At 46.3% G+C, this 12,998-nt stretch overlaps 1 protein-coding gene across 4 annotated transcripts in view; it reads left to right on the top strand.

Moving 5' to 3' along the window:
• Positions 1-12,998, top strand: part of LOC139530259 (receptor-type tyrosine-protein phosphatase eta-like) — a 33,845-nt gene that overhangs the window by 13,192 nt on the left and 7,655 nt on the right. For all 4 annotated transcript variants that reach the window (XM_071326496.1, XM_071326494.1, XM_071326498.1 and 1 more), the window contains 12 exons: positions 310-576; positions 737-1,003; positions 5,609-5,872; positions 6,105-6,377; positions 6,543-6,809; positions 7,084-7,226; positions 7,318-7,471; positions 8,519-8,668; positions 8,916-9,126; positions 9,262-9,383; positions 9,540-9,627; positions 9,895-9,939. In XM_071326496.1, coding sequence (XP_071182597.1) covers positions 310-576; positions 737-1,003; positions 5,609-5,872; positions 6,105-6,377; positions 6,543-6,809; positions 7,084-7,226; positions 7,318-7,471; positions 8,519-8,668; positions 8,916-9,126; positions 9,262-9,383; positions 9,540-9,627; positions 9,895-9,939 — 2,251 coding nt within the window. The remainder of the gene's footprint in view (positions 1-309; positions 577-736; positions 1,004-5,608; positions 5,873-6,104; positions 6,378-6,542; positions 6,810-7,083; positions 7,227-7,317; positions 7,472-8,518; positions 8,669-8,915; positions 9,127-9,261; positions 9,384-9,539; positions 9,628-9,894; positions 9,940-12,998) is intronic.

Genomic DNA, 12,998 nt, shown 5'->3' with positions numbered 1-12,998 from the left:
TCCTGAACACACATTTACACTGCATCTACACACGCATGCACCTGCAGCACATGGGGATGTGTGAAACGCACTCCTCAGCCTAAAGTGTACCCACTTGCCCCGCCGAATAGCTAGCTTTTTGGTGGCGCCAACGGGTAAGACGCTTCAGGAGGGCGGTCACGTGTGCTAGCAAGGCAGATGTCCAGGGTTAGAGACTCATGTGAGCCGAATCAGGAGGAAGTGGAACTCGCTAAGCAAGCAGCGTGATGTCCGTTACACACACTCGCATGTACGCACACACAAATGATCTTTGTTGTTCGTTTGTTCCAGGGCCCCACTCTGTGAGCGGGCTGACAGAGGCAGGAATCACCCCTACCGATGTGACTCTAGTCTGGGATCAGCCGGAGAACAAAGATGGCTACTCCTTCAAGGTGGAGGTAACCTACCCCAACGGGTCCCTTTTCATCTCCGTCACTGTCAACAACACCAAAAGAATTGTCACCGGACTACAGTCGGGGAGCAACTACACCTTTACCGTGACAACGCTCACAGAGGATGGCACCATGGCAACCCCTGTGAAAGTGTTCTATTACACAAGTATGTTCCCATGGCAATAACAATTCTCAGTTTCATTTCAAGAGTTATTTATCTTTCTAATTTGGTGTTAGTAAGAGTACATATTTGGGACCAGCATATGTTGAACAGTATTCCCCCTCTTTGTATTACTCAAGTCAAACCTAAGACCCTTTGTTTCCAGGACCATATCCCATTAGTGGGTTGTTGGCGCCTACAGTAAACGCAACTGGTGTACGTCTGACCTGGACCAAGCCACCTCAGTACCAGAGTGGTTACACATACCGTATCCAGACCGAGGGGTGCGTGTCTACTCCCACAAACCACACAGTGACAGGAGAGGAGGCCGTCATTCCAGAACTCACACCAGGAACCAATTGCACCTTCCGTGTTTCCGTCAAGGCACAGGACGGTATAGAGGGAGGCACCGTCTCAATCTTTCAGTACACAGGTGAGACCTGCTTTCTTTTCACCTACAGTCAGGTCAAAAATAATTGGAGCCCTTGATAAAGATGAGCAAAAAAGTATAAAATAAATAATAATACTGAGCTATATTGTATGCTCAAAGAGATGCGAGGGAAATTGATATTATATTATACTAATACAATTGCTTAGAGAAAGTAATATTTTTATTTCTCAAAAAGATGGGTGTCAATTATTGGCAACCCTAAATTGTAATGTCTGCTTCCAACTCACACTCTCATACACATAGATCACCTGAACGCAGCTCACTCTCCAGACCACTTTCCAGCTCACACTCTCAAACACATAGATCCCCTGAACGCAGCTCACTCTCCAGATCCCAATCACCTGAATTCTGATCACCTGTTCACACACCTGTATGTCATTATCACACACTATTTAGTTCAGTTCTTTGCATCCCATCATTGTGAGGTATTGTTTGTTTTGTGACACACTTCTATTCGGAGTGCTGCTTTTCCTGCAATTTACTCCTCCTGTGTCTGATAGTTTCTGCCTGCCTCACTAGATGCCTATTCCCTGCCTATACTTTAGCCTATTACCTGATCTCCTGGATGACGTTACTAGCCTTTTCCCTGCCTGTACTGTTGCCTTTTTGGACCACTGTGTATGACCTTCTGCCTGCCCCTGGACCCAGCTACCTGCCTCCCCCTGTGGTCCTTTACAAATAAACACCTGCTGTGCCCTGCATTTGAAATCAGCTCTCTGTCTCCCATCGTGTTCATTACATAAATATTCGAATAAATCAAATCAAACTACATTAAATCTGCATGGCTTCCTGTTTCACTGGGGTATAAAAATTAGGTAATACGCATGTAAAATCCCCTTGTCATCCATAGGAAAAGGCAAACGGCTCACAAATGAAAAGGACAAGTGGTTGTTGACCTTCATAAATCAGGCAATGGGTACAAGAAAATCGCAAAAATAAAAAATATATGTACCACTTACCACTATTAGGGCAACAATTAATTCGTTTAAAACCACTGGAACAGTGAAAAACACGACTGGTATTGGACACAAGTCTATTTGTCCTTATGCACAGTGAGGAAGATTTTGGGAGGCAAAGAAAAATCCAAGGGCCAAAGTTGGAGAATTACAGAACTTGGTCACATCTTTGGGTCTCCAAGTCTCCAAATCTACCATTAGACACCACCTCCATTACAAAAGGCTATTTGGAGGGGTTGCCAGACAAAAGAGCAACCAACAAATGTAAACGGCATTGGCACTTGGATTGGAACCGGTGCTATGGTCAGAGGAGATGAAAAAAGAGCTCTTTGGCCACGCACACCAGTGGTGGGTTTGTCCTCGAAAGGAGGATGTATATACAGAAAATAACCTCATACCTACTGTAAAATATGGTGGTGTATCTTTGATGTTATTGGCAGGTTTTGCTTCCACTGGTCCTGGGGCCCTTGTTAATGTCAACGACATCACGTACTCTACCAAGTAACAGAACATTTTAGCTAAATACCTGGTTGTCTCTGCCAGAAAGCTGAAACTTGGCCGTAAGTGGATCTTTCAGCAAGACAATAACCCCAAGCTCACATCAAAATCCACAAAGAAATGGTTAATTAGACAACAAAATCAACATATTGCAGTTTCCGGACATGAACCCTATTGAAAACCTGTGGTTTGAATTGAACCGAAGAATATCAAGGACCTGTAAAGATTCTGTATGGAGGAACGGTCTAAGATTCCTCCCAATGTGTTCTCCAATCTCATTAAACATTTTAGAAATATGCTCAGTGCTGTTATATCCTTGCAAGGGGAGGGTGCCAGAGTATTGAAAGCAGGGGTGCCAATCATTTTGACAACTATCTTAGAAATATTTTTTATTACTTAAAGAAAGTAGCCCCTCCACAAAAACATTACTGTGACAACAGTGCCCCTTCAGCCATTGCCGGAGCCCCCTGTGCCCGTGAGTAGTTGTTGGTAGCGTATTCGAGGGAACAAAAAGGGTTGGACACGACCATGCTATTATCTGGTTCGTATGAACCCCGAAATGAGCTGTCTGTCTCCAGCTAAACGCTTTTCATTCCTGGGAATTATATTCAATATACGAATCGCCCATGTCTGTTACCACAGAAGGGGCCTGTTTTTCAGAGCAGCCTGTCCCATTCCCAGCTAGGTGACAAGGTGCTTTTTCGCCAGTACCCATGGCTGGTCGGTAGAGTAATGACGCTCATGCGCGGTGTCGCCCTGGATCAATCGAACAATGACGTCGGGGGTACAATTTGCCGTGCATCCCCCACGCTTCTGCAGCATCCTCACGTCGACTGTTTCCCAGGCCTCAGCGGCCGTTTTGAGGGAGGAAAGGGATGGGACTTTGCGTCTCATTCTAGTTCTACGTGTCCTCAGCAAGCACCTCAGATTCGACAAATTCTGAATTCTCACGAGCCGCCGGCTATTAGAGCCGATTGGCTGGTGGCAGCAGAGTCTAGGAAGCAAGCAGTGTTACACACATCCATGCTACTGTCCCGTATTCAGTCTCTAGGCTTCATAAGAAACCAGAAAAAACAGCTGTCTCACTCCATCTCAGCTCATCCCGTTTATGGGTCTTTAACTAGCTATCCCCATTTAAGGTGTTTGAGTTCCAGCTCCGCTAAGCCTAATTTCGGCTGTGTCACACAGTGCATTTTCACCAGTGCCTATGCTTACTGGAGACAATGGCTTCTGGGATGGAAGTCATTCTCCTGGGGCTATTGTCGATGCGGCCCTTCCAGCGCTGAGTGCTAGCCAACCACCTGGACGCATCTCGCGGCTTAAGCCGGTCGCTTCGGGCGTCCCTGTCAGGCCTATTGGCCCTGGCCCAGTGGTGGGACCCTCTGCTATTGTTAGGGGGCTCCCATGGGCTGAGTTGTAGCCCGCAAAAGGGGGCAGGGGCGCTGTATGAAGGCAACTCGATTCGGGGGGTATGGACAGTGGTGCGGAGCGCACTGCATATCAGTTACCTGGAGCTCCTAACGGTGTATCTGGTGCTCAGGCGCTCTCCCCTGCTTTTGTCGGGCACATGCTCTCGTATCGAGCGATACATAACCCCGGTTGAATCAACTCTGGTGCAGATCTTTTATCCAGGTGGGGCCCTCTCTCTCAGGAGTGGAGGCTACACCAAGGAGTGGAGGCTATACCTCTGGGCTTGGCCCCAGAGAGGTCCAATCTGACGGCTAGAGGTTTACCTCTGAACTTGATTGCTACTATTCAGTCCACAAGGGTGCCGTCCACGAGAGGGCTGCATGCGTATAAGTGACAGGCGTTTGAGCTTTGGGTGCCAAAATAAAGGAATTGTTCATTTTCAGAGTTCTCTGGAGGGCCTTTCTATTGTTCCTACAGGAGATTTTTGAGCAGGGTGCTTCATTCTCCATTTTCAAAATGTACTATTTCAGCGGGTCATGTGGGAATTGATGGCGCCGGTCCAGAGGCTCATCCCCTGGCGGTGCGGTTCCGACAGGTCTCTAAACCTATTGCGCCCACTTGGGATTTAGCTTTGGTTTTGGATGCTCTGTGTTAGTCCCCCTTTGACCCACTGGAGTCTGTGGATCTGAAGATCTTCTCCTACAAGACATCCTTGCTCGTGGCTTTGGCCTCGGCTAAACGCGTTGGGGTTTTCCACACATTATCCATACACCCTTCCTGTACTCATTTCACCCCTGGCAACTCAAAGGTGACGTTGCATCTGAATGCGGCCTTTGCCTCGAGAGTCATGGTTATGTCCTTAGCGTTCGAGGTATTTCCCTTTCCGCCTCTTGCTTTTGCTTCGGAAGAGCAACAGAGGTTACATGCCCTCTTTCCAGTATGAGCTTTACACACGTACCTTGGGCGGACCCAGGATTTCCGGTGACCAGCGTTTTGTCTGTTTTGCTAATCCAGCTCGCGGCAGGGCGCTTTCTAAACAGCATCTCTCCCACTCAATTGTGGAAGCTATCTCCCAGGCATATAGTAGCAAGGTGCAAGGGTTACCTAGCGGTGTACGCACCCACTTCACCAGGCGTCTGGCATTGTCTTGGGTGTTATTTACAGGGTTGACTGTAGTGGATATTTGTGCTGTGGCTAGTTGGGCATCTCCACACACTTTTGTGAGGTTTTATCGCTTGGATGTCACTGCTCCCGGTGTAGCCTACAGGGTGCTTACAGCTGGGACAGGAGAGGGTCATTAGGCAGCGCGCAATGTGCGCAATACCCAGACTACCGCATCTTGCGGGGTGGTATCCGTTGGAGGTGGCTTGGGGCGGGATTTTAGTTCTCCATAGTTATGTTGTACCGTTTGGCTATAACTACTGTTCCCTAAAGGTGGGAAACGGTTCTCGGCTAGGTAAAGAGAGGTACTGAATTAAAGGAATGAATCCGGGCCTCAGGGTTATCACCTGTGGAAGGTGGGGCTTCCAGCAAGGCGCAGATTTCATTGGCCTTGTCAGACTCCCCGTAGTTGTGTTGTATCTCATTTCCCTCTTCCAGGGAGCAGTAGTTACAGTCATAATGTTAAGTTTTTCTAGAATCTATATCCCTTTGTATCTTCCCTCGTTCTCCCCTCCCCCTCATCCTTTCTAACCTCACCCCCATCTCTGTTCTTCTCTACCAGAGCCTGAGTCTGTCCAGCCATCCATCTCCAACAACGGTAGCACCAATACCATGGTGGTGAGCTGGGCGGCACCACCAGGGAATGTGGGGCAGTATGTGGTCCATCTGAACAGCACTGACCAGGTCTTTACCCCCGTATTGCTGAACTCCAACCAGCAGACACACACCTTCAGTTACCTGTCAGCTGGGAGAGAGTACACAGCCGTGGTGACCACTATCAGTGGTCCCTTCAATGAAACATCAGGACATGTAACTACAGCAACTCGTGAGTATAAGGGAGGAGCCAGGGTGGGGGGCAGAGTTCTACTGCTAAGGAAACCATGCATTTCTCATGCCTCCTCTGTCTGTTCGAGTTCATTCATTTGTTGTAGCTAAGACGAAGAACAATGTTTATTTCGCACGAGTCCAGAGTTAGCTTTCAAGATACTTGCAAGGACATTCAATTCACGGATGTTTTTTACAACTCAATATAAATTGCTGTCAATTGTCTCTCTCAGAACCCAACCCGCCTGGGCCCATCATGATCTTGGAGAAGACTACTAGTTCCGTCACTGTGGAGTGGGGTGAAGCTCCTCTGATGGCCAACACCACCTTCAGTTACCTGGTGAAGTACCTGTCGACGCAGCTAGACAACAAGACGGTCACTACTACAAACACAAGTCAAACACTGCCCAGCCTGTCCTCTGGAACACCCTACAATATGTCTGTGGTTACAGTGGGAGTGCTAGGCTTCCACAGTGAGGAGGTCTGGAGCAGTTTGGTCACAACCAGTGAGTGTCAACACGCACACGCACACACACACGCGAGCATGCGCACACGCGCGATCATTTCCGAAACACATACACCCTAACACAACCCCCGAGACATTTGCTTTCTGTGTTCATAATTATTGTTCTACTAACCACCTCTATGCCGTCTTTGATTGAATTCCCAAGGACCAGAGAGTGTCCAGTCACTGAGTGCAGTGACGGCCGAGGTGAACCTAACATTGACCTGGTCAAAGCCTGTAGGTCACAAACCAGGCTACAGCTACAGAGTGACCTGGACCAACTCCACTGGGTTAATCATCAGTAATAGAACCACAGCTATGGAAAACCTGCCCGTCAATGGATTGGTCCCTGGGAGTCCGTATAACTTCACCGTAACAACACAGACCGATGACGGAACAGAGGGAGCTCCAGTCTCCACCTCCAGCTGCACCAGTAAGATCATAGCATGTTTTCACATGTAGACTACCATACTGTACCACCAGTGTGGGATGCGTTAAGAATGCATATAGGGATTGATAAAGGATGTACTACCGTTACTAGCATCTACAGACACTGATCCAGATAGGGATGCTATTTTATATGTCATTTTTGAACTGAGTTTTGATCTCTTTTAAATTGTATTTTTCAGCCATGGTCTGCACATTTTCTGGTAATAAAATCACAACTGAAATCTGGGAATCTCTTTCTCTCCCTCACTGTGCCATAGATGCCAGCCCTGTGTCCAACTTGAAGTGTGCCTCTCCTAATGACCCCAACGCCAAGCTGAATCTGTCCTGGACCAAACCCAAAGGACTGCACCAGGGCTTTCAGATCACTGCTAAGGAAACCATCCAACTCCCTCAGGGCCAGGTGCGGCTACACAATTCATTTCTCAAACAGTACAGTAAATATTGTTCACCGAAACAAAACAATTATTGATTGACTGATTGATTGATTACAGGTACACAATAAGACAATTGGTGACTGTAACCCAGCCTGTGGTCACACAGTCCCTGACCTGAAGCACTATACAGACTACACCCTGACCGTGACCACTCTGGGCTGTGGGAAAACCAGCACCGTCCAAAGCCTCACCTGCAAGACTGGCATTACGGGTATGTGACAGAAACATAGTTCAATTGCAATGTAGGCGCAAATTTGTTGGAATATGATTGAACAACTTAATTACCCTCACAATTTGAAAATGTACAGTATGCTTTTCACACAATTACATTGACAATATTAAAAACGTTATGTGTTGTACATGGATTTTCTTTACCTAGACAATATGTGTTGCCCATGTACAGATGTAGGATCTTAAATTTGAGCCAGTTTTCTACGGCAGGAAAATAATTCTGCAGCAACAGGAAATGTGAATTGTGTAGATTATAATTAATGGACATTTTTGTAGGGGTTGATGTATTTATTTGTAAGGGAAAATCTCATTTTAAAGTGGAAATTAAATACTTCAGAAGCCTTTTAAAACCTCAAATACCCCCCCTTTTTGACCTCAGAACAGCCTAAATTTGTCAGGGAATGGACTCTACAAGGTATCCAACGTGTTCCACAGGGATGCTGGCCCATGTTGACTCTAATGCTTCCCACAGTTGTGTCAAGTTGGCTGGATGTCCATTGACCATTCTTGACACACACGGGAAACTGTTGCGTGTGAAAAACCCAGCAGCATTGAAGTTCTTGACACAAACTGCTGCGCATGGCACCTACTACCATACTCCGTTCAAAGGCACTTCAATCTTTTGTCTTGACTATTCACCCTCTGAATGGAACACATACACAATCCATGTCTCATTTGTCTCATCCAAAAAGCTAGCTAGAAATCCTTAAATCCTGTCTCCTCTGCTTCATCTACACGGATTAAAGTGGATTTAACAAGTGACATCAATAAGGGGTCATAGCTTTCCCCTGGATTCACCTGTTCAGTCTGTCATGGAAAGAGCATGTTTTGTATACTCAGTGTATACTTCAAGTTTAAAATGTTCTGCATTGCAGGAAAGTTCTCCGGCAAGAGGGTGATCAAATTAAGATCCTACATCTGTATTGAAGTAATATGTAAGCTTGTGAACACAATCCTTTCAGGATGTAAGTAGAAATACTGTAAGAATTTATGTCCCATTTCTTCCTCCTCTCTTCCATTTCTCCAGCCCCTTCTATCCCAGCTGACGTTGAGTCCCTAGTCAGGGTCACAGCGAAGGATCACAACTCCTTCTCTGTACAGCTGACCCCCAGCCTCCTGGACAGCACCAATGGACCAATCAAACACTACGGCGTGTTGGTGACCTCAGACATCAACAGTGGGTCCCCTTCATCCTATTGGTTAAGATTGGTTTATGATTGATTTGTAGATTGGCCAGTTTTGGTTTTGGGTATAAAAAAGACATGCAAGTATAGACTTGGATTAATTTAACTGAGAGAATTCTGAGTCAACATATTCAAGATGATTTATCTCAAAATATTTTGTGTCTTTGTCCAAACAATTTGACTACATTTTCTTAATTGGTGATCTTTACCATACTCATGTGTGCAGTGTTTTACTTGCAGATGTAGATCAGTCTAACTCATCGCAGTACTTAGTGAAGACTTATCAGGACTGGGAAGCAGGCTCTACTACTGCATACCTGGCTACGGTCAAAGACAACACTAACAACAGCCGGAGGAGGAAACGTGCAGGAAACATTGACATTTACATAGGGGACAAAACCTCATGGAAGGGCTATACCAATGGCCAACTGAAGGCCAAACGAGAGTACAGGTATGAACACAACACAGGCATTATGTGTGATGAGTGGAAGGGATGGAACTACAATTCAGCTTGCGTTAATCAACTACTGACGTAAACTATGAGTTAAAATGTCAAATGTTTTACATTTTTCTTTTGTCTTCACAGTTATGCCATTGTTTTATTCACTGAAATGGTGGTAGAGCAGAATGGGCTTCTGAACGTCGGTTCGTCACTCGTCGTGATAACTCTGTTTAACTCAAATTCATTGTACCTCCCTCAGGACCCAGGTAGCTATTGCACTTTTACACTGTGTTAACTGTTTAAACCACAGCTATGAGCTGTTATGAGTCCTTCTAGCAAGTCTTACAATGATAAAAGGCACGATGGATGTCTTCGTAATATATTGCGTTCACAAGGCGTTCTCTTTGGTCATTCTTATGTAGTGGTCACCAGTGTGGCTGTCGGGGCAACGCTTGGAGTTTTTGTCATCCTCGTCATCATTACTGCCGGCTTCATCATCTACTGGAGGAGGTGAGAGATCGTCATCGTAATATATGCCATTTAGCAGACTCTTTTATTCAAAGCGACTTACTGTCATGCGCACATACATTTGACTTATGGGTGGCCTCGGGAGGCGAACCCACAATCGTGGTGTTGCAAGCGCCATGTTCTACCAACTGAGCCACACAGGATCATCATCATCTTCATCATCGTGTTCATCATCACTCGATAATTTAGATGAGTTTTTGAAACGTTTTTGGATGGTCATATGATTTTTGTATGCCTTTGTTTTTACAGACAAAACAAGAAGGACTCTTCAGACATCCAGATTCACTCTATGAGGTTATTATGATGATCCTTCACTTGTTTTCTGATCCATCTCAGTTTGAAATTGAATGCATTTTTCCCCCAGGGCTAAAGTGTGAGTATCGACTCTTATGGTAACCTATTAGGAGACTTCAAATCAGTATTTGTCACATGCGCAGATTGCAACAAGTGTAGACCTTATCGTGAAATGCTTACTTACAAGCCCTTAACCAACAGTGCAGTTCAAGAAGAGTGAAGAAAATATTTACCAAATAAACGAAAGTAAAAAATAATAAAAAGGAACACAATAAAACATAACAATAGCGAGGCTATATACAGGGGTAGTGTGCGGTGGTACAGGTTAGAGGTCATTTGCACATGTAGGTAGGGGTGAAGTGACTATGCATAGATAATAGCAGCGAGTGGCAGCAGTGTACAAAACAAATGGAGGGGGGGTTTGTGTCAATGTAATAGTCCGGTGGCCATTTGATTAATTGTTCTGCAGTCTTATGGCTTGGGGATAGAAGCTGTTAAGGAGCCTTTTGGTCCTAGACTTGGCGCTCCAGTACCGCTTGCCGTGCGTTAGCAGAGAACAGTCTATGACTTGGGTGACTGGAGTCTCTGACAATGTTATGGGCTTTCCTCTGACACCGCCTATTATATAGGTCCTGGATTGCAGGAAGCTTGGCCCCAGTGATGTACTGGCCCGTACGCACTATCCTCTGTAGCGCCTTATGGTCAGATGCCAAGCAGTTGCCATACCAGGAGGTGATGCAACCGGTCAGGATGCTCCCGATGGTGCAGCTGTAAAACCTTTTTAGGATCTGGGGACCCATGCCAAGTCTTTTCAGTCTTCTGAGGGGGAAAAGGTGTTGTTGTGCCCTCTTTACGACTGTCTTGGTGTGTTTGGACCATGATAGATCGTTGGTGATGTGGACACTCTCGACCTGCTCCACTACAGCCCCGTTGATGTTATTGGGGGCATGTTCGGCCCTCCTTTTCCTGTAGTCCACGATCAGCTCCTTTGTCTTACTCACATTGAGGGAGAGGTTGTTGTTCCTATAGGCTGTCTCGTTGTCGGTGATCAGGCCTGCCACTGTAGTGTTGTCAGCAAACTTAATGATGGTGTTGGAGGTTTGGCCACTCAGTCGTGGGAGAACAGGGAGTACAGGACATGTACACACCCCTGACGGGACCAGGGTTGAGGATCAGCGTGGCAGATGTGTTGTTGCCTACCCTTACCACCTGGGGGCGGCCCATCAGGAAGTCCAGGATCCAGTTGCAGAGGGATGTGTTTAGTCCCAGGGTCCTTAGCTTAGTGATGAGCTTTGTTGGCACTATGGTGTTGAACGCTGAGCTGTAGTCAATGAACAGCATTCTCACATACAGTAGGTGTTCCTTTTGTCCAGGTGGGAAAGGGCAGTGTGGAGTGTGATTGAGATTGCGTCATCTGTGGATCTGTTGGGGCAGTATGCGAATTGGAGTGGGTCTAGGGTATCCGGGAGGATGCTGTAGATGTGAGCCATGACCAGCCTTTCAAAGCACTTCATGGCTACCGATGTGAGTGATACGGCGCTGTAATCATTTAGGCAGGTTACCTTCCCTTCCTTGGGATCAGAGACTATGGTGGTCTGCTTGAAACATGTAGTTATTACAGACCCAGTCTGATTTTGATTACACGTCCTGGTAATCCATCTGGCCCCGCGCCTTTGTGAATGTTGACCTGTTTAAAGGTCTTGCTCTCATCGGCTACCGGGAGCGTTATCAAACACTGTCATCCAGAACAGCTGGTGCTCTCGTGCATGCTTTAGTGTTGCTTGCCTTGAAGCGAGCATAAAAGGCATTTAGCTCGTCTGGTAGGCTCGCGTCACTGGGCAGCCCGCGTCTGGGTATCCCTTTGTAGTCTGAAATAGTTTTCAAGCCCTGTCACATCCGACGAGCGTCAGAGCCGGTGTAGTAGGATTACATTTTTATCCTGTATTGACGCTTTGCTTGTTTGATGGTTCATCTGAGGGCAAAGCGGGATTTCTTATAGGCATCCTGATTAGTGTCCCGCTCCTTGAAAGCGGCAGCTCTAGCCTTTAGCTCGATGCGGATGTTGCCTGTAATCCATGGCTTCTGGTTGGGATATGTACGTACGGTCACTGTTGGGACGACGTTGTCGATGCACTTATTGATGAAGCCGATGACTGAGGTGGTATACTCCTCAATGCCATTGGATGAATCCCGGAACTAATATTCCAGCCTGTGCTAGCAAAAGTCCTGTAGCGTAGCATCTACGTCATCTGACCACTTCCGTATTGAGTGAGTCACTGGTACTTCCTGCTTTAGTTTTTGCTTGCAAGCAGGAATAAGCAGGAAAGAATTATGGTCAGATTTGCCAAATGGAGGGTGGGGGAGAGCTTTGTATGCATGTCTGTGTGTGGAGTAAAGGTGGTATAGAGTTTTTCTTTCCTCTGGTTGCACATGTGACATGCTGGTAAAAATATGGTAAAACTGATTTAAGTTTGCCTGCATTAATGTCCCCGGCCACTAGGAGCACCGCTTCTGGGTGAGCATTTTCTTGTTTGCTTATGGCCTTATAGAGTTGGTTGAGTGCGGTCTTAGTGCCAGCATCGGTCTGTGGTGGTAAATAGACGGCTACGAATAATACAGATGGGAACTCTCTTGGTAGATAGTGTGGTCTACAGTTTATCATAAGGTACTCTTCCTCAGGCGAATAATAACTTGAGACTTCTATAATATTAGATATTGCGCACCAGCTGTTAATACAAAAAGACACACACCACCACCCCTCGTCTTACCAGACATGGCTTCGCTGTTCTGCCGGTGCATGGAAAATCTCTCCAGTTCTATATTATCCATGTCGTTGTTCAGCCACGACTCGTTGAAACATAAGATATTACAGTTCTTAATGTCCTGTTGGTAGTATAATCGTAATCGTTTTTTTCCTATGATTGCATGTTAGCAAGTAGAATTGATGGCAGTGGGAGTTTACTCGCTCGCCTACCGATTCTCAAAAGGCAGCCCGTCTGCGGCCTCTTTTCCTACGTCTTTTCTTCACGCAAATGACGGGGATCTGGGCCTGTTCTCGG

This window comes from Salvelinus alpinus, chromosome 9 (assembly GCF_045679555.1).
Source record: "Salvelinus alpinus chromosome 9, SLU_Salpinus.1, whole genome shotgun sequence".
Lineage (NCBI taxonomy): Eukaryota > Metazoa > Chordata > Actinopteri > Salmoniformes > Salmonidae > Salvelinus > Salvelinus alpinus.
Note: the sequence above shows the minus strand (reverse complement) of the source record. Positions and strands in the feature narration are given on the sequence as shown.